The sequence below is a fragment of the Notolepis coatsorum genome (assembly GCF_963971535.1).
Source record: "Notolepis coatsorum genome assembly, contig: SCAFFOLD_2718, whole genome shotgun sequence".
NCBI lineage: Eukaryota > Metazoa > Chordata > Actinopteri > Aulopiformes > Paralepididae > Notolepis > Notolepis coatsorum.
The window spans coordinates 1-21,255 of NW_028173904.1; the positions used below are offsets into that span (position 1 = coordinate 1).

Genomic DNA, 21,255 nt, shown 5'->3' on the forward strand with positions numbered 1-21,255 from the left:
AATCTCATTCATTCCATAAGAACGTAGAATAAACATTTACAGATTTTTTTTTTTTAAATTGCTTATTTGCATGTTCTTGGTATCTGATTCTAGGGACATCTATGGATCTCAGGGAATGTATTCCCAGTGTCAGAAATACTGTGTCTGTTACTAGGCTTGAGTCAATTGTAATGAACCAAATGAGAATATCAATTCAATTAAAAAAAATATATTTAATCTTTGACTGTGAACAACACCATGCTAAAATTGACCAGACCTGAAAAATCTAAGCAAATGAATAAAGGGAAGATGATTAAACAGAAGGTTTTGTAGATACAGTACTGAATTCTGCCATCCAGACACATGCAATTTGAAATATGATTATAGAATATAGAATATCAGGCCTAAAATGGTTATGCGATTAAAATGCGATAAATTAATTACAAATCCTGTAATTAATTAGATAAAGTTTTTTTATTGCCTGACAGCATTACTAACAACCTTTTAGGTGAAGATTACTACAGGTTCCATCGTTGCAGTTTGGCCAACAGGTGACGACCACTGACAACATTGATAAGAGATCCCACCCTGATTGACAGCTGTCGGAGCAGGACACAAGTGGGCGTGGCTGTATTGGCTTGTCCTAAACATCCTAGGTATCATCTTTAATGGAGACAGGGCCGGGGCGGGACGACCAGGAGAACCACGTTGACTCCTGTGTTATGATGCTACGCATCTCATTCGAGCACAACTCCTCCAGCATCAACAGTATAAATAATAAAGTATAATGCAGAACAAACACTTGTTCAGTCAATTACAATTAAAGGTCCACAAAGCTTGTCCTGTACCAAAACAAGCATGCAACAAAAACAAACAAAAGACAAAAGCAAAACAATACAGTGACATGGTGACATGAGCTTTCTTTTTATTTATTATGTGACATCATGTTTTGATTCCATAGTCTGTGGTGTCGTTCACTTATATTCAACCCATTCTCATATGTGTGTAAATCTTTCCATGTCATATATTTCCTCTACACCCAGCCACTGTTCTTTTGTTGGTGGATCCACCTTGTTATGGTTTTCTCACTGGCTACAAGTAGTATCTTTATCCTTGTATGTTTTCCTGTATCAGATTCCCCAGATATAGCACCAGGCAGGCATTAGGTTCACTTCATAACCCAATAACCCCTTTAATACTTCCCATAATCCTTCCCAATACTCTCTTATCTTTTGACACTTCCAAAATATGTGTGCGTGATCCGCTCCTACCTGGCCGCACAACCTTTGTTTTTTTGTCTATTGCGGTTCTTGAAGTGGTATTTTTATAGTGAAATCTTGAAGTGAACCCATTAACCAGCGTGGTGGTCGTGTGAATAAGACCAATCGCTAGCTATCTGTCACTATAGCTACAATACGGCACAAGGAGACAATGTACCTCCCCAGCCCCCTTGCCCACTGCCATGTGTTGCACTGACCACACGGCCTGACTGTTTGAGAGTGTGTGTGTGTGTGTGGGGGGGGGGGTTTAGGGGTGGAGGGGTGTTGACACTCCCCATCCGTTCAGCTGTCCACACAGCAGCAGCAACTCCCCGGTAATGAAGCAAGGTCCCGCAAGAATTCACCCAGGGTCCCCTTACTGCAGGTCAGAGACATGGAGAGAGAGAGAGGAGGAGAAGAGAGAGAGAGGGGAGGAGGGAGTCCAGTGTCTTTGTCTGTCTCTCTCTCTCTCTCGCTCTCTCTCTCTCTCTCTCTCTCTCTCTCTCTCTCTCTCTCTCTCTCTCTCTCTCTCTCTCTCTCTCTCTCTCTCTCTCTCTCTCTCTCTCTCTCTCTCTCTCTCTCTCTCTCTCTCTCTCTCTCTCTCTCTCTCTCTCTCTCTCAATAACATTTTCCAATTTGATTCAATTCAACATGTTTGATTGGGCTGAACGTCGCAACAACAGTATTGCCCAAAGCATGTAACGACAATGAGATAGAAACTAGAAATTATTTTCAATGAGGAAAAGAAAACACTAAATACAACATGTTTACAAAAGTAAATACAATTACAGAAACTACAGTAAATTGGGTTCGAAATATTTGGCTATAAAAACAAGCTGAAAAACAATAACAATGAAAACAATCAGTTCCTCTTCATTCTCTTGTCAGTCAGAGATGTCTGGCTGCAGTAGGGGCTTCCTTACTCTATGAACTACTCTGTTAACATTTCTAACATTTCTAACCACTCTATTAACTATATTTACTGTTGTATTTACTACTCTATTTACTACTTTAGTTACTACTCTATTATAACTCCACGCTAGTCACAGTGCCGTGTATTGTTAAAGTCACAGTGCTGCCAAAGCAACGACAGTGTTAAGATGATAATAATGTATTTGTATGTTTTTATGTATGTTCATACCAGAATTGCAGCCCAGAGTGCTTCACAGCAGTAATGTAGACCTAAAATGGACATGAAATAGACATAAGCATAAAATGAGCATAACATTTACACAATAAAAGCAATGCAGAGAGTAAGAAAAGGGGTCAAGATAATTACCATCACATTCAGTGATGTTGTTTATAATTACATGACATGTCACATGTTGTTCTTCTAGCTGCATGTCTCTCTCCTAGTAGAATCTGTAGCTTTTTTTTTCTTAAGTTCGGGGTTAACAAATCAAAGTGTTCCACTCTAATACTATTACATTTTGTCTCATTGTGAGAGGAAGTGTGTCTCTGTCTCACCTGTCATTGCAGTGACCTGCACAGATTCTCTCCTGCTTCTTGTTTCGTCTGTCTTTTTCTCTGTGGCAACAGACTGTGGTCATGTTGGTCAGGATCTGTCTACATGCTCTGTTAACAGTAAATAGATTTGTATTCAGGGTTTAGAGACAGATAGCAATTATGTTTGTTTTGTGTTTCTCTCTCCCTTCTCTCTCTCACTTTCTGTCTGTCTCTCTCCCTCTCCCTCTTTTTTTCTTTCTTTCTTTCTCTCTCTCTCTCTCTCCCTCTCTCCCCTTCTATTTTTTCTTTCTTTCTTTCTGCCTCTCTTTCTCTCTATCTCTCTTTTCTCTCTCTCCCCTTCTCTCTTTTTTTTCTTTCTCTCTATCTCCTTTCTCTAATTTGTCTCTTCTTTCTCCCTTTCTTCGAACTCTTCCCTTCTCACTCTCTTTCTGTTCCTTTTTCTCTCCCCTTCTCTCGCTCTCTCGCTCTCTCTCTCTCTCTCTCTCTCCTCTCTCTCTCTCCTTCTTTCTCTCTCCTCTCTCTCTCTCTCTCTCTCTCTCTCTCTCTCTCTCTCTCTCTCTCTCTCTCTCTCTCTCTCTCTCTCTCTCTCTCTCTCTCTGCTGTAGTTCTCTCACCTGGCCGTGTGGGGCAGTATGATCCTCTGGATGCTCTTCTTTGCCGTCTACTCAGCCATGTGGCCATCGATCCCCATCGCTCCCGACATGCGGGGCCAGGCAAGTCCCCCCCCCCCACCATAAACACTTGTCAATCATTTAAGGAACCGCAGGGTTTTTGGGGTGGGGGGTAATGTTGGTTACCATTGGTTCACCTAAGATGGCTTCTGCAGAATTTGATGTTTGATGTTGAATGTCATGGAAACGATGTGTGGACGACGGTGCACGAATGTTGGAAACGTCCACTGGAACATTCATGCAAATGATTGTTTTTCCCCCATGGCGATCCCTGCATCTCCAGCACCGAACCCAACGTCAAAGAAATACTCTACGGTGGTCATTTTGGACAGTTCGTGACTTTTCTGTAAATGCTAATTCTATGGGGTTAACAAAGCCCCACCTCATCATCTCTATTCTCCGCTCTCTCTGTCGCCCACGTGGCCCCGCCCCCTCCCAGCATGCCAGCGGTACCTGGCGCCTGTGTGACGCTCCTCCTGGGTGTTCCATGTCAGCACGGCTGGAGCCCTGGGGAGATTTATGCCCCGGCAGCCCGGCTCTCCAGGCTCCTCGCACCTGCTGCGTCGACACCGAGCTCCAGGCTTTTACGGCCCGCTGTGGAGGTGTTGACTCTGGAGGGTGGGCAGGGGGTGGGGTGGTGTGTAGTGGGTGGGTGAGTGAGACACTGCATGGGAGACCCCCTTGATTGAGGGTCCCATTTTAAAATGATTGGGGGGGGGGGGGGGGGGGGGTGCTGGGGGAGAGGAGTAAGAGGGAGGAGGAGGAGGAGGAGGAGGAGGAGACTGGGGCCGTCTCGACTCCCCTCAGCCCATTAATTCAATTTGTGTCAGAAATCAGGAATGCGGTCAAATAACTCCGCAGCTGCTCAGTCCAACTGGGAAATGGACAGAGACACTCAGCTTCAACCCCCCCCCCCCCTTCCTCCACCTCCGCCGCCACCCCTCCATCCACCTCCTCTCTATCTCTCTTAACAGCCCCCGTTACCGCTCTCCTGTTCCCTCGCTCCCGCTCTATCTATACTCCCCATCTGTCCCACCGGGGGGATGGAAGAGTCCAACTATGTCTTGCTGCGAGGGGTCTGTGTATTTATGCTGAGCATAAATGTAGCTATGTGAAATGGATACGGTGTTCTGTGTGACTTGTGCTTGTTTGTCGAGTGGCAGAGACCAATAGGCTGTCTCTATCTATCTATCTATCTATCTATCTATCTATCTATCTATCTATCTATCTATCTATCTATCTATCTATCTATCTATCTGTCTGTCTGTCTGTCTGTCTGTCTGTCTGTCTGTCTGTCTGTCTGTCTGTCTGTCTGTCTGTCTGTCTGTCTGTCTGTCTGTCTGTCTGTCTGTCTGTCTGTCTGTCTGTCTGTCTGTCTGTCTGTCTGTCTGTCTGTCTGTCTGTCTGTCTGTCTGTCTGTCTGTCTGTCTGTCTGTCTGTCTGTCTGTCTGTCTGTCTGTCTGTCTGTCTGTCTGTCTGTCTGTCTGTCTGTCTGTCTGTCTGTCTGTCTGTCTGTCTGTCTGTCTGTCTGTCTGTCTGTCTGTCTGTCTGTCTGTCTGTCTGTCTGTCTGTCTGTCTGTCTGTCTGTCTGTCTGTCTGTCTGTCTGTCTGTCTGTCTGTCTGTCTGTCTGTCTGTCTGTCTGTCTGTCTGTCTGTCTGTCTGTCTGTCTGTCTGTCTGTCTGTCTGTCTGTCTGTCTGTCTGTCTGTCTGTCTGTCTGTCTGTCTGTCTGTCTGTCTGTCTGTCTGTCTGTCTGTCTGTCTGTCTGTCTGTCTGTCTGTCTGTCTGTCTGTCTGTCTGTCTGTCTGTCTGTCTGTCTGTCTGTCTGTCTGTCTGTCTGTCTGTCTGTCTGTCTGTCTGTCTGTCTGTCTGTCTGTCTGTCTGTCTGTCTGTCTGTCTGTCTGTCTGTCTGTCTGTCTGTCTGTCTGTCTGTCTGTCTGTCTGTCTGTCTGTCTGTCTGTCTGTCTGTCTGTCTGTCTGTCTGTCTGTCTGTCTGTCTGTCTGTCTGTCTGTCTGTCTGTCTGTCTGTCTGTCTGTCTGTCTGTCTGTCTGTCTGTCTGTCTGTCTGTCTGTCTGTCTGTCTGTCTGTCTGTCTGTCTGTCTGTCTGTCTGTCTGTCTGTCTGTCTGTCTGTCTGTCTGTCTGTCTGTCTGTCTGTCTGTCTGTCTGTCTGTCTGTCTGTCTGTCTGTCTGTCTGTCTGTCTGTCTGTCTGTCTGTCTGTCTGTCTGTCTGTCTTGTCTGTCTTGTCTGTGTGTGTGTGTGTGTGACGGCATGCCTCCATTAAGGCCCACTCGTGGGGGTCAAAGGTCAATCGAGTGTGTGTGTGTGTGTCAGATGAAAAAACGAGACTGTATTGTATACGTTTTCATGGTTATACAACAGGTTTCTCTGTGTACGGGACTGTATCCATGAAGTAAATGTACGAGCCGGTATAGATGTTAATCTCAGATGGGATAGTCTGTCTCTTAACGTCAGTGTTTTGTCACGGACAGACAATCTGTATGTTGCCGTCTGAACGTCTGGTGTCTATCGGTTGTGTTTCCAGCTGCTGTCCCTGAGACTGTTTCCTCATGGTGCTGTGATTCAGTTCAGAGAGACGTCCCTTGTGAATAATATCAGCAGAGCCTGACTACTTCTCTGGCCTCACCGACTAACCCCTGGACCATAGTTCTAGAACAAAGACTTTTCACGAAGAGAGACGATTCAACTGGCTAGAGTTTCCTGTAATGCCGTCATGTGGTTTTCAAAAGGCGCAGGCATTGGTCGGCTATGAGTTCCATTCGCACCAATAGGAGATGTTGAGGTGTTTGACAGAATAATATGGCTCAGTCTTTCTGGCCTGTAGAAACTGAGGTATTTACATTTACATTTACATTTAGTCATTTAGCTGACGCTTTTATCCAAAGCGACTTACAAGTTCTGTACGACAAGCCATCAGGAAGGGCACAACTCTATCAGCTGAGCATGTATGTTGTCATCTGGACCATTGTATGAAAAGTGTTATGAGTTTGAGACTTGCTCAGCTGTCTGACAGGAACTATTCCATTTCCTTTTTTTAACGAGAGTGGGCAATCCACTCCCCTTAGTATTTATTTTTTCTTTATTGAGATAGTACTGTAGGAAGATTGAGAGGGAGACAGAGTAGGGAGACACAGGAGAGAAGGTTCTTTATTGAGACAGTAGGAAGGCTGAGAGGGAGACAGAGTAGGGGAGACACAGGAGAGAAGGTTCTTTATTGAGACAGTAGGAAGGCTGAGAGGGAGACAGAGTAGGGGAGACACAGGAGAGAAGGTTCTTTATTGAGACAGTAGGAAGGCTGAGAGGGAGACAGAGTAGGGGAGACACAGGAGAGAAGGTTCTTTATTGAGACAGTAGGAAGGCTGAGAGGGAGACAGAGTAGGGGAGACACAGGAGAGAAGGTTCTTTATTGAGACAGTAGGAAGGCTGAGAGGGAGACAGAGTAGGGGAGACACAGGAGAGAAGGTTCTTTATTGAGACAGTAGGAAGGCTGAGAGGGAGACAGAGTAGGGGAGACACAGGAGAGAAGGTTCTTTATTGAGACAGTAGGAAGGCTGAGAGGGAGACAGAGTAGGGGAGACACAGGAGAGAAGGGTCTTTATTGAGACAGTAGTAGGGAGGCTGAGAGGGAGACAGAGTAGGGGAGACACAGGAGAGAAGGGTCTTTATTGAGACAGTTTTGATTGATTGATTGAAAACTTTATTAACAGATTGCAGAATGGGTACAATACAGTACGGCTCAATACACACAATTGTTAAGGGGATGAAAGACTTTCGTCTTGTTTACATCAGGGTCCCCCATTTTCAATTCATAATGACATTAATGACATACGCAACATACAGATATATATCTTGTCATTTCTGACATACAGGTATACAGTCCTGTTAAATTTGTGACATACAAGATATGCAAATATACAGTACTGTTATCCTAACAGAAAATCCGAACAGAAAATATATACATATGGGGCGGCCGGGTAGCACAGCGGACTAAGCGTCTGTCTACCACCGCAGAGACACTGGTATCGAATCCGGCTGTCAGCGGTGCCTCCGGCTTTGCCGGTCGTCATACTGGCACAATTGGCAGTGTCAGCGGGAGGGAAGCCGGTGGGTGGTAATCTGGTCGTTGTAAACAGCGACTCCTACAGGTCGGTCAGGGCGCCTGCACAGCGAGGGAGGGAAATGGTGAAGGTAGTGTGACCTCCCACGCGTTACACTCACCCAATGAGAGTCCTCGCTGCCAGGTGAAAAGAGGCTGCTGGCTGTCTCCACATGTATCGGAGGAAGCATGTGATAGACTTCAGGGCTCCCTAGACCGACCAGTGGGGGGCACATGTGCGCAACGACCAGGAAGGGGAGGGGGGAATTGGCATAACGACTCAATTGGGATGGGAGGAAAAATACAGAAAAAATAGGAGGAAAAAGTGGATTACAAAAAAAAATATATATATATACATACGAGGGGGAGGAAACTGTACATTAGGAGGGGGGGAGGGGGGGGTTGTACATTTACGGGGGTCATACAGATATACAGATATATATCATGACATTTCTGACACTACATGACATACAGGGTATACAGTACTGTTACATTTGTGACATACAAGATATGCAAATATACAGTACTGTAGGGAGGCTGAGAGGGAGACAGAGTAGGGGAGACACAGGAGAGAAGGTTCTTTATTGAGACAGTAGGGAGGCTGAGAGGGAGACAGAGTAGGGGAGACACAGGAGAGAAGGTTATTTATTGAGACAGTATGAAGGCTGAGAGGGAGACAGAGTAGGGGAGACACAACAGAGAAGGTTCTTTATTGAGACAGTATGAAGGCTGAGAGGGAGACAGAGTAGGGGAGACACAGGAGAGAAGGTTCTTTATTGAGACAGTATGAAGGCTGAGAGGGAGACAGAGACACAGGAGAACGGTCTCTGGCAGCATTTGATCCTAAGTCAGCGGGGTACTTGCAGTTCCTGACTGCGGGGGTCTTAACACACACGCACGCACGCACGCACACACACACACACACACACACACACACACACACACACACACACACACACACACACACACACACACACACACACACTCTCTGGGCAAAGGACTTATTCATCCAGCTCGGAATGTGTCGTCATGTGTCCAGTGTCTTTGTGTAGGACAGGGCCTCTATCAGGAAACACATGATACTGACTGTAAAATAATCAACCTTGTGGAAGTCACAGGGTAGCGAGGCGGGAGGGTTCCTGACCCCGGACTTAAGAGAGGATTTACGACCACAGACAAGAACGAATTAAGCTTATGAAATATACTGTTGGCCCCGACTCTCCACTTACAGATAGGGAAAGGGCAAATGTTGAGAAATAAGTGTGTGTGTGTGTGTGTGTGTGTGTATGTGTGTGTGCGCGTGTGTGTGTGTGGGCGTGCAGGAGGGGGTTAATAGCTTGACTGTAACAGGCAGGGCCAAGCGGTGCTGGATGGGGACGGACACTCAGAGAGAGATAAGTCTTTGCGAAAGAGTGAAACAGAGGGAGTGGTGGGAGGTGGAGAGAGACAGCTGTATAGAGGAGGAGGAGGTGGAGAGAGAGAGATGTATAGAGGAGGAGGAGGTGGAGAGAGAGAGATGTATAGCGGAGGAGGAGGTGGAGAGAGAGATGTGTAGAGGAGGAGGTGGAGAGAGAGAGATGTGTGGAGGTGGAGCAGGTGGAGAGAGAGAGGTGTGTGGAGGTGGAGAGAGAGAGATGTGTGGAGATGGAGCAGGTGGAGAGAGAGATATGTAGAGGAGGAGATCGATGCGTGGAGGAGGTGGAGAGAGATGTATAGAGGAGGAGGAGGAGAGAGAGATGTGGAGGAGGAGGAGGAGGAGAGAGAGATGTGGAGGAGGAGGAGGTGGAGAGAGAGATGTGTGGAGGAGGAGGTGGAGAGAGAGATGTGTGGAGGAGGAGGTGGAGAGAGAGATGTGTGGAGGAGGAGGTGGAGAGAGAGATGTGTGGAGGAGGAGGTGGAGAGAGAGATGTGTGGAGGTGGAGCAGGTGGAGAGAGAGATGTGGAGAGGAGGAGATCGATGCGTGGAGGAGGTGGAGAGAGATGTGGGGAGGAGGAGGAGGAGAGAGACGGACATATTGAGACAGTAGTCAAGTCAAGTCAATTTTATTTGTATAGCACATTTCCAGGCAGCGGCAGCTGGCACCAAAGTGCTTCACAGGCAGGTTGATAAAAACAAAATAATATGATGCAAGATATAAGATTAAAAACACAGTAAAGCAATGAAAGTAATAAAAACAGGTAGGACACAGTAAAACAAAGAGGATAGAAGGGCCAGGGGTCTAGTGGTGATTAAGTGGGGGGGAAGGAGAACAGGTAGGTTTTTAAAAGTGATTTAAAAGCCTGCACGGTCTGGGCGGCCCGTACACTGAGGGGGAGGCTGTGTCTCCCCTAGTCTTGAGCCTAGTTCTAGGCACCACCAATAGCAGCTGATCTGAGGGATCGGTGGGGGGGGTGGCGGTGCAAGAGCTCGGATACAGTAGTTAGTTGTGTGATTAACCCCTGGAGACGGGCTGAAGGTGAGGGTGAAAGGTCAATGAGGCTGACTGCAGCTGGAGAAGAGAGAGAGAGAGAGAGAGAGAGAGAGAGAGAGAGAGAGAGAGAGAGAGAGAGACACACACACACACACAGAGAGGGGAGGGGGTTCTGTAGTTAGTCAGTGAAGCGTTTCTGTCTCACATGTCCATCATGGCGACACCAGGTGGTCTTATTTGCAGTGTTGTGTGGATGCTGTCTGTATCTTTAATCTTTCAGGATAACATGGCCAGTAAAGTTATAGGGAAACCACAAAGACAATTGTCTGAGTTATATGTATAGGAACAAGGCTCAGCAGATATTGTCTGATCCTCTGCGTCCCCTTCATGGTGAGTTTGAGAAGCTTCCGTCTGGAAGGCGCTATAGAGTTCCCCTGGCCCCCCGAGAACATATTTAAGAAGTCTTTCATCCCATCTATGTATTGGGCTGTTTTGGGCCAATGTATTTTGTGCCTGTACGGTAACAGTACGGTGCCTGTGTTTGTACTGTGTTGTCTTGTTGATTGCAACCACGGTGAAGCCAAGCAACCACGGTGAAGCCAAGCAACCATGGTGAAGCCAAGCAACCATGGTGAAGCCAAAGACGATTAAAAATATCTATCTATCCATCCATATATATCTAATTTGTATATATTTTTACATTTAAATGTATTTAAATGTACAGAATACAGATCTTCTTACCTCTTTTAAATACCTTATTTTGATGTATGTTGCATATTTGTATGAAATGCCCTATATATAAATATTGCTCAAATGTGATTGATTCCTTTTGGCGTCCCATTCCTCTTAGTATTTATTTTCTTTATTGAGGCAGTAGGAATACTGAGAGGGAGACATGTCTTGATGGCTATGTCTTATGTGTTTCAGGCTCGCAGCGTGATGCAGTGTTAATGTCTTATGTGTTTCAGGCTCGCAGCGTGATGCAGTGTTGATGTCTTGTATGTTTCAGGCTCGCAGCGTGATGCAGTGTTGATGTCTTGTATGTTTCAGGCTCGCAGCGTGATGCAGTGTTGATGTCTTGTATGTTTCAGGCTCGCAGCGTGATGCAGTGTTGATGTTCTGTATGTTTCAGGCTCGCAGCGTGATGCAGTGTTGATGTCTTGTATGTTTCAGGCTCGCAGCGTGATGCAGTGTTGATGTCTTGTATGTTTCAGGCTCGCAGCGTAATGCAGTGTTGATAGCTATGTCTTGTATGTTTCAGGCTCGCAGCGTGATGGGGTGCTGGTACTTCTGGTTGGGGCTGGTCCTGGTCCCCGCCGCCTGTTTACTGAAAGACTTTGCGTGGAATGCGTGAGTAGAACACATGATGTGGAAAAAAAAATAACGGTACATACTGCACTGTGTCATCATCAATGTCCTGCTTTTGACTGTGACCTATGTAGCGTATAATTTCCCCTCTCTGCCACATGTCCTCTCATTCTCTACTGTACTAGCTCGTCGAATCAGAAATGCTCTAAAAATAAATCTCTCAAACAAACAACAAAACAGGATACAGAGTCTAATAACGGCATGGCTTCCCTGCGCAATCTTTAGTAAGGACATAGATGCAAAGCGTTCTCGCACGTGAACGTCACATAACACTGCTAACATAACGTTACGTTCCTAACACTGATAATGTAAGTTGCTAACGTTATCAGTGTTGACAATGTTAGCTGGGCTTAACGTTAGCTGCTAACGTTGATGACCTACCACATTCACAACACTGTTGTTTCAGAACCAGGCTGTGAAATGCTGTAACACAAGCATGCCACATTCACAATGTGTATCAATCCATTGTCGGTTTTTCTTTGATGTAAAAAACGTTTTTGACTTATTCTGTCGGTAGCTGACAGCAGGTACTGTATTATCTCAAACCTCAATGGCACCCTTTGACCCTAATCTGGTGAAACGGTTTGGCCTACCAGCTGCCTTTACACAACTTTTAAAAATATATATAATAATAAATTAAAAAAGGAAATGGTGGTCACTAGATGCCACACAAACATGTGAAATCCAAACGCTAACTGACCAAACTAAAACATACCACTCCTGTTGGGGTGAAGATTTGTAATTAGTAGGGATGTTCGATATTGGCTTTTTTACCGATATCCGATATACCGATATTGTCCAACTCTTAATTTTCAATACCGATATCAACCGATATCGATATATGCAGGGTCCCCCCCCCCCAAAAACTGAATAATTTCAGGTAATTAACATTACATATCTCTTTTCGTGGAATTAACACAACATTATGCATACTTTTGACAATAAATTAAATAAGAATTTGTTCTTACTTGCTTGCCTGGGTAAATAAAAGTTAAATACCGGTAAATGTGAAAAAAAAATATATATATATATTTTCTATACCGATACCGATAATTTCCGATATTACATTTCAATGCCAATATCGGCCGATAATATTGGTAGGCCGATAATATCGGACATCCCTAGTAATTAGTCATTTGTGTGTAAAAAAAAAAACACAAGAATCCTATTATTTTACAAATGTATTTCCATAGCAAAACGTTGTCCTTCGTGTGCGTGAACCGCGTGTGTGTTCCAGAGCGCGTCGCACGGTGAAGAAGTCTCTCCTGGAGGAGGTGCAGGAGCTGGAGGCGCGGGCGGTGGACCCGAGCGCGGCTGTGCTGCGAGACGCCAACGGCCGCAGGTATATATACTGTATGCCTTAAGGCATCATGGGATCTCACCTGAGTTCCTCAGCCTGGGTTTTCCTTTGTGTCGTTGATCATGTTGATGTATCTTCATGTCTTTCTCATTTATTCTGACTTTTCTTTTTTAATTATTATTATTATTATTATTATCTTTTTATTGTACTTTTTGAATTTTATTTATTTATGTATTCACCTTGTAGGATTTACATGACTGTTTACTTTGATCTATATTCATTGCACTCGTGGTTGGAAGTTGCAGCTCTTTTTCCCCTTAACATTTTTCTTTTTACTTTATGTACATTCCATATGTGACTGTCAAAAGGCACTGCTGGGTGGAGCTCAGCATTAATATATCATTGTAAATTCAATGTCCATACCTTGGCAGGATTACACCGGAAACATGTTGACAGCCTCTGTTTTGATTTGATATTGTCGTGTGCCACCGGGTCGGAGCCACGGGAGTTCTGCTGAAACGCTGTTATGGTGCAACGGGAGCCCCGCCCAACAAAACCTGCTTTATCGGCAAAAAGACCCCCACATTCACGGTTAGCAAGGGCCGGTTAACTCCCTCCTAGCGTCTTCAAACCCACAAGTGGTACGGGGCAAGAAGCAGCATTTTAACCCTTTCACTACCACTCTACCAAAGGGGTTAACCCTTTCACTGCGACAATACAGAAGGTTAACCCTTTCACGACCACACTACAGACGGTAGTGAAAGGGTTAACCTTCTGCAGTGTGGTAGTGAAAGGGTTAACATCAGAAATGTCTTCTTATCGTGAGAACAGTTGTTTCTCAGCAATGGTCTTGTTTTTTTGCTGTAATTGTACCAAGGTATCACAACTAACCTGACAATGATATAATGATATATTCTTGTTGAAAATTCTCCTTGTAGTAGCTTTTAATGCACGAGAGCTGTTTGCTGGTTCCCGGCTGTATACTGTACCTCTACGCTTTGCTCGCTTCATATCACAGTGAACATGGACTGAAATTTACTTTTGATCTCTTGGGTGTCATGTCATTTTATTTTACAGCATTTTACATTGCCACTTATTTGTCAAACATTACGCAGAAATTGTTAAAATGGTCCAACTTCTCTCAATATTTCAGAGGGTCTGTCTATTTACTGGGCGCCGCCATGATGAATCGAATGTGGCCTAGAGTGAAAATAAATCAAGATGTCAGCCGCCAATAAACAGACAGACTCTCCATTGAAATGTTGAGAAGTTGGGACCATTTCAACAACTTCAGGGTAAGCGTTTGACAAATAAGTGGCCCGGGTTTCTTGTTTAGGTAATTATAAAGTGCTTCTGAGTAAGTCAAATGAAACGACATGCCATACCGTTGCCCTATGTTCATTTTACCGGCTGTGTCATGAAGCAAAGCGTAGTGGTACATAATACAACCAGGAACCAGCAAGAGAACTGCTAAATGAAGACATAACGGTGCCCTTTTTAACCCCCTGATGGCCCCTTCCGCAGGGCCAAGGCTGAGGTCCCATAGAGCCAGGGCTCAGGGCACAGACACATAACGGTACACACACGGGTAGCGCCTGAGTTTGACCTGTTCTGGAGTTCTGTGTGTGACCTATGACCTTGGATTATACCCGTGTGACCCACTGCGGCTTTTGGAGTGCCCTCTGGTCTATTTCTCCTTTCTGTTGGATCCATCCACCTTTCTGCCCTTGTTATCATTTCATCATGCCGTTTCTTTCCTTATGTCTTCATCTACCCCTTCCCCTCTTCTTCCTCCTCTTCCTCCATCTTTGTTTGTCTTCTAGCGGATGGATGGATTTTCACTGCTGTAGAGACCTGGTGTGTTGACTGTCCTGTTTGGTGCTCCTGTGGCTGTGACGTAGAGTACTTAGCCCAGTGTGTGTGTGTGTGTGTGTGTGTGTGTGTGTGTGTGTGTGTGGTGTCAATAGGTTTCGTGTTAGAACTGTTCACATTGTGTAGAATACTGGAGAGAAAATCAGACCATGTTTATTAACAATGAGAGCCCGAGAGCTCGGCTGCATTAGCCCCCCCCCCCAAGCCGCCCCACCCCCGGAGAAACTCTGCCCGGATGACATCACTCTGTGAGGAGAGCAGACCTCTCTATTTCATCACATTATTTTCAACCGTGGTCGGCCAACTCGAGGAAAGTTGAAGAAATAGTTGAGGAGATCGTGTGCGCAGTTCACTCCTAGGGGCAGGGGTGTAAAAAGTACCCAGAAGTGAAAGTATGGGTACCGTCTCAAAATCTTACTCAAGTAAAAGTCAGAGTATCCGGCTAAAAACACACTTGAGTAAAAGTAAATACATTTCTATTTTTAAATGTACTTACTAAAAAGTAAAAGTTTAAACTTTTTTCCTGACTGTCTATTCTTCTGATAGCAGGTGTTTAATCAAAGATCCCCGCTTTCCAGTCTTGCACAAGGACCAATCAGCATGGGTGTGGGCGGGTTCATTTTCCATTGATGGGGATTTGATTGGCTGTTTTTAAATAAAGTGCGGCCGCAGGATTAATAACGTTAACGTTAGTTTGGCCAGAGAAACAAATATACTAATTAAAATAGTTGCGTGCGAGATTTGTACTTTGTACGTCTGCATTTTAAATGTAAGGAGTAAAAAGTATGTTTTTTTGTCTCTGAAATGTAATTGAGTAAAAGTACAAGTATACAAACCTAATAATACTTGAGTAAAGTACAAATCCCCCAAAACAGTACTTAAGTATTGTAACAAAGTACAATTACTAAAGTACTTTACACCCTTGCCTAGGGGTGACGCCACCAGGCGGGAGTTTCTCTGGGAAAGAGGCGGTGTGGCCGAGCTCTTGAGACAAAGAAGACGCCCGGTCTTTGTGTGTCCAACTATCACATGTGCTCCTCACAACACACTGATAGAATTAAGGTTGAAAACCGTCCCTTTAGAAAATGGGAGAAAAAGTGGATAAAAAAAAGAAAACCGTCCCCTTAAATGGCCCTTTAAGGATAGTTGATGTTTGTCCATCTGAGGGAATGGTAACGGCGTACCTCCTTTTGATGAGCTTAGAGTGACAGTAGCGGCTGGTCCGTGTGCAACAGGGCTGTCTCTTAGAATGGACTTGGAACAGAGCTCGGTACTGGAAGGTCAGAGGTTTGGTTTTGGGGATGGGAGTTGGAGTTGAGGGGGGTGGGGGGCGACACCGCTCTTTGCCCCTGAGGGAGGGCCCTGTCCTGGGCTGACCCCTGCTCAGAAACCTGGGGGGGGGGGGGGGGCGGGACCAAGGGACCTCTACCTTCAGAACATTTGAGGAATGGAGAGGTAAAGAGAGAGTGAGCAGAGCGGAAAGTGGAAAAGCACACATCTGTATTTGTAGTTCCTAGTGACGGTCTGGGACGAGGATGGGGAAAGGTGGAGGACAGGAAGTGTCCCTGAGGAAGGGTTCGGATGTGACGCATGCTTGGACTTTCTGGATCGTAGGTCTCGCTCGGCCGCAAGCGGTAGATACCACAGGAGGCCGAGGCAGCGCAGGACTTCAATCATATACATGTGGACATTATTTATTTATTTATTTGTCTACCAAACGATTTGTGTTGCCATTCATTCACTCTCTCGATCATCTGTTTAGCAGACCAGGCCATAGATTATGTTTTACAATCTTAAGAGCATCGCTACAGTTTTTGCAGCTTTTTCTTTTTAAACCAACATACACTGTATGAGTGATCTTATGTGGTCTTATAACCCACTGGAAATGGATGCAGAACGGTTGGAAAACTTTGGCACTAGAGCAGACACACCAAGCATAGGGATTTTGTTGTTATGCCAATTGTCCCCTGGTCGTTACGCTGCCCTACTGTCAGTCTGGGGAGGGTGTAGACTACCACATGCTGCCCTACTGTCAGTCTGGGGAGGGTGTAGACTACCACATGCTGCCCTACTGTGAGTCTGGGGAGGGTGTAGACTACCACATGCTGCCCTACTGTCGGTCTGGGGAGGGTGTAGACTACCACATGCTGCCCTACTGTGAGTCTGGGGAGGGTGTAGACTACCACATGCTGCCCTACTGTCGGTCTGGGGAGGGTGTAGACTACCACATGCTGCCCTACTGTGAGTCTGGGGAGGGTGTAGACTACCACATGCTGCCCTACTGTCGGTCTGGGGAGGGTGTAGACTACCACATGCTGCCCTACTGTGAGTCTGGGGAGGGTGTAGACTACCACATGCTGCACTACTGTCAGTCTGGGGAGGGTGTAGACTACCACATGCTGCACTACTGTCAGTCTGGGGAGGGTGTAGACTACCACATGCTGCACTACTGTCAGTCTGGGGAGGGTGTAGACTACCACATGCTGCACTACTGTCGGTCTGGGGAGGGTGTAGACTACCACATGCTGCACTACTGTCAGTCTGGGGAGGGTGTAGACTACCACATGCTGCACTACTGTCGGTCTGGGGAGGGTGACTGTAGACTACCACATGCTGCACTACTGTCGGTCTGGGAGGGTGACTGTAGACTACCACATGCTGCACTACTGTCGGTCTGGGGAGGGTGACTGTAGACTACCACATGCTGCACTACTGTCGGTCTGGGGAGGGTGACTGTAGACTACCACATGTCTCCTCAGGCGCCTGACCAACCAGTAGGAGTCGCTGTTGCAACAACCACGACTCACTCCTTCCTACCCGGGGAACACTGCCACTTGTGTTCGTAGGACGACTGAACAAGCCGGACATACCGCTGCCAGGAATTGAACCAGGTCTCTGCAGTGGTAGACTAGTGCTTAGACCTCTACACTACCCAGCCTCTTCAGTGCTTAGACCTCTACACCCCCTGCTGCTCCCAAGCACAGGGATTTTGAATGGATTCTGGCTGCGAGTCAATCTCCCAGTGTATTCCTATGTAGTCCTGGCCTCAATGCAGATTTTATCCCTACCCCTCTGCAAATGGCGAGCAGAGCTCTGCGTCAGCCACATCCACTGTGGACAATGACACGGGCGCCAGAACTGAGGAGAGGTTCTGCGTCTGTTCAGCTTCCCGCATGTTTCAGCTCTTAAAGAGAATTTCCCAACTGCCTGTTTGAAAATTGCATCCTTGAGAAGACTTGGTCCACATTATCTGTAGATTTCACTTTAAGGAGAATTTCCCAACCGCCTGCTTGAAAATTGCATCCTTGAGAAGACTTGGTCCACATCATCTGTAGCTGGTATTGGAACCCCTGCCTGGGTGCCAGGGAAACCCCTCTCCCCCCCAGTCCCCCCCCTGCTCCTCTCAGGAATCAGGGGAAACTTCCCTTCCCTGGCAGTGTAATTCTGCTATGCTGATGTCTGGATCCATTGCTCATGTCTGAGACCAGACAGCTAATGGGAGCTATTAGTGATAATAATGATGAGAATGATGAGATTGGGAGAGAGGAAGGGTGTGTGTGTGCGTGTGCGAGTGAGTGAGTGAGTGTGTGGGTGTGTGTGTGTATGTGTGCGTTTTAACAAGATGTGGTGTGGGCTTGGTTATTTTTGTCACGGGAGGAGAGGAGCCATGACGGCGTGTGGTCTAAAAACAGAGGATCCAGTCTTTCTCTGGAAAGGGGGGATGTGGAGAGAGAGAGAGAGAGAGAGAGAGAGTGAGAGAGAGAGAGAGTGAGAGAGAGAGAGAGAGAGAGAGAGAGAGAGAGAGAGAGAGAGAGAGAGAGAGAGAGAGAGGAGAGAGAGAGAGAGAGAGAGAGAGAGAGAGAGAGAGAGAGAGAGAGAGAGAGAGAGAGAGAGAGAGAGAGAGAGAGAGAGAGAGAGATGAGAGAGAGAGAGAGAGAGAGAGAGAGAGAGAGAGAGAGAGAGAGAGAGAGAAGAGAGAGAGAGAGAGAGAGAGAGAGAGAGAGAGAGAGAGAGAGAGAGAGAGGAGAGAGAGAGAGAGAGAGAGAGAGAGAGAGAGAGAGAGGTCTGTTTACCCTGTGGACAGATCATGAGTTACTATTGGATTAGCTAGAATTCAAAAGCACCCGTTCGGGATCAACTCCTGCAATTGCATTACCCCTGTCGTCGCTTAAACCCATCCAGAACCGTCAGATTCGTGGGAGTCTCTTTAAAGAGGACATCTTGTGGAAAATGGATTTTTGCTTTGTCTTTTTATGGAGTTGGCTTCTGAAATGTTATGTAGGCGCTGGGGAGAAATGACATATGTACTCTCTGCTGTTTGGCCAGGACTTAAAGTCTCAGCTTGTTAAACAAGTGGTTATAGTCGCTTTGATTAATCAATTAGCCATGCTTTTGCATCCAGGAAGACTGCCTGCGTAATGTACTGTCCCAGTTTGTAAGTGAGTGTAAGTGTTTCACTCGTGGGAGTGGGTCAAAGGAAATCATTTGATTTAAATGTGGTGTGTTGTTACACTCGCCTAAAACGGCATGTTCAAAACAAGGGACGCAAGAGGCGCTGGAAAGAAAATCATTTAAGATTTGATTAGACTTAAACGTGTCCCACAGGTTCAAGGAAGGTGAAACGACACATGATATGTCTTGGCTAGATATAGAGGATTATTCACTTACTTCTTTCTCATGATCACTGATCTACAAACAGCTTGACTTGATAATAGGCCTAAGCTTGTTGTGAATATCCTATTCACGCTGTATACCAGTGGTTCTCAGAGTGGGATTCCAGCGGGGGTCCCTGGCAAAATGGGGAATTTTCCCCTCAAGGGAGCAATAGTTGTGATTGAGGATCAAGAAAAGAGGGCAGGGTGTCTCTGTCTCCTCACTGTCTCCTCTTGTTATCTACACACCTGGAGACAGTTCTCAACTGTCTAACAACACATCTTCTCGGATTGGGGAGTCCCTTGGACAAGATTGTATCAAATACATCAATCCAGGGGTCCTTGGCTTGAATATGTTTGAGAACAAAGCTGTTTTTCAAATCATTGCTGTCGGGCGAAACCTCTGCATCTCTGAAAGGGTCGGCTTTCTGGGACCTGAGGATGGGTTTTTATGGACCCTGGGGTCATGAAACATGTTCACGACATATAGAGACCCATGTGCATTTTCAATTCAAGTACAAACGTGGGGCGGCACGGTGGCGCAGTGGTTAGTACCGGTGCCTCACAGCAAGAAGGTCCTGGGTTCAAACCCCAGCAGGGGGCCTTTCTGTGTGGTGTCTGCATGTTCTCCCTGTGTTTGTGTGTGGGTTTCCTCCAGGTGCTTTGGTTTCCTACCACACCATGAAAGACACGCATACTCCTGTCATACCCCTTGATCAAGGCAACTGGTATTAGAACTGGACACCCACTGCTTCTAAATAGTTAGGATGGGTTAAATACGGTGCACAAATTCCTGGTACATGCAAAGAATTGACTTGACAAATTAAGAGATTCTAATACTAATTCTAAAATAATAATAAATAACCAACATTGGAGATGCAACGTTCTTGGCCGACAGCAGCGATGATGTGTTCAAGAATATTGTGGATAGATTCTACCTTTGATTGATTCCTTTATATATATATATAATATATATATATTTACAGTATATGACTCAAGTGAACCTGTGTGATCTGATCGGTGGGAGTGACCTTTTCTTCTCCATTGTCCTGCAGTCTAAACGAACGGGCCCATCTGTTGACAAGAGTCTTTAGGAAAGCGGCCTTCGAGCGTCGGCGCTCCAACTCGTGCAGCAGACCGTGTCACGTGAGTCTCCTCCCTAAGCATCTCACTCTAGAGCCTCTCTTTGTGTTTCCTAGGCAACGACGATGCTGCAAGGAAGTTGTTAAACTTCCTATGAGGTCATGATGACATTTAGAAAGGGGTATATTCGCCTTCAAAGTCTCGTCAGTTTTGAATGAAAAACATCCAAGCCCCTTGTTCTATTTTTTCCTAGATATCTTTGTTATGAGGATAATGAGCTAAAACAGCTTTGTGGCTTATAGATGTATAATGTATAAAATATCATTGTATGCTAATATAATGACAATAAAGTACAATCTAATCTAATCTATTATTTATTCCGTTTGGGACTATCCACTCTATAGCGAGTATCTTTAACAGGAAGTTCAGCTACAGGAAAGGATAAGACAACAGCAGAAGTGGGCGGGGCATTATATACGGCACCCGAAATCCCATGGCCTAGTCTCCTGACTCCGACGTGAACGGGAGGAAGGGGACACCAACACTCCAGTGGATAGACTGGACCAATAGAACCAGGAGCGGCCGTGTCCCTGTTGAATGGGTCGAGTTCGACACCACCAGGGTTGGGGGTTCTATTCCCACCGGGACCACCCACACTGAGAAATGTACACAGTGGTTCCGTTGTAAAGCACTTGGATCAGTTCGGGTCCTACAGGAGCGCTATAGAAATGCAGCTAAACGATGTGGACGATTGGATCCATTATGAATGAGGTCTTAGTAGTAACACCATCTATATTTAGATACTCACGCTTCCTCCAAGTATAACAGCTCTGCTCCAAGTGCCTTATGACTGGAACTATTTACTTTGAATTGCATGTATACATACAGTAGTCTCACAAACAACCAAATTAAGCTTGTATGAACATTTATGAGTTATGCAAATTATATAGTTTTAGAAAAGTAAGAGATGAGGAAACCGTACCTTTATGGCTGTGTTCGTTAGTCGTTTCCATGGACACAGTGGCTGTGTAGTGAAATTATTGAACTTTTTTTTCAACTAATTTTAGTTTTTTATTT

The 21,255-nt window shown here is 45.8% G+C and overlaps 1 protein-coding gene across 1 annotated transcript; it reads left to right on the top strand.

Annotated features, from left to right (window-relative positions):
- Positions 1 to 3,315: 3,315 nt before the first annotated feature.
- LOC311247663 (phospholipid-transporting ATPase IB-like) lies at positions 3,316 to 20,241 on the top strand (the record flags this gene model as incomplete). The annotated part of the gene is made up of 4 exons (XM_084338677.1): positions 3,316 to 3,418; positions 11,165 to 11,253; positions 12,509 to 12,613; positions 20,151 to 20,241. Coding segments are annotated over exons 1-4 (366 nt in total), but the record flags the coding sequence as incomplete, so codon positions are not given.
- Positions 20,242 to 21,255: the final 1,014 nt, after the last annotated feature.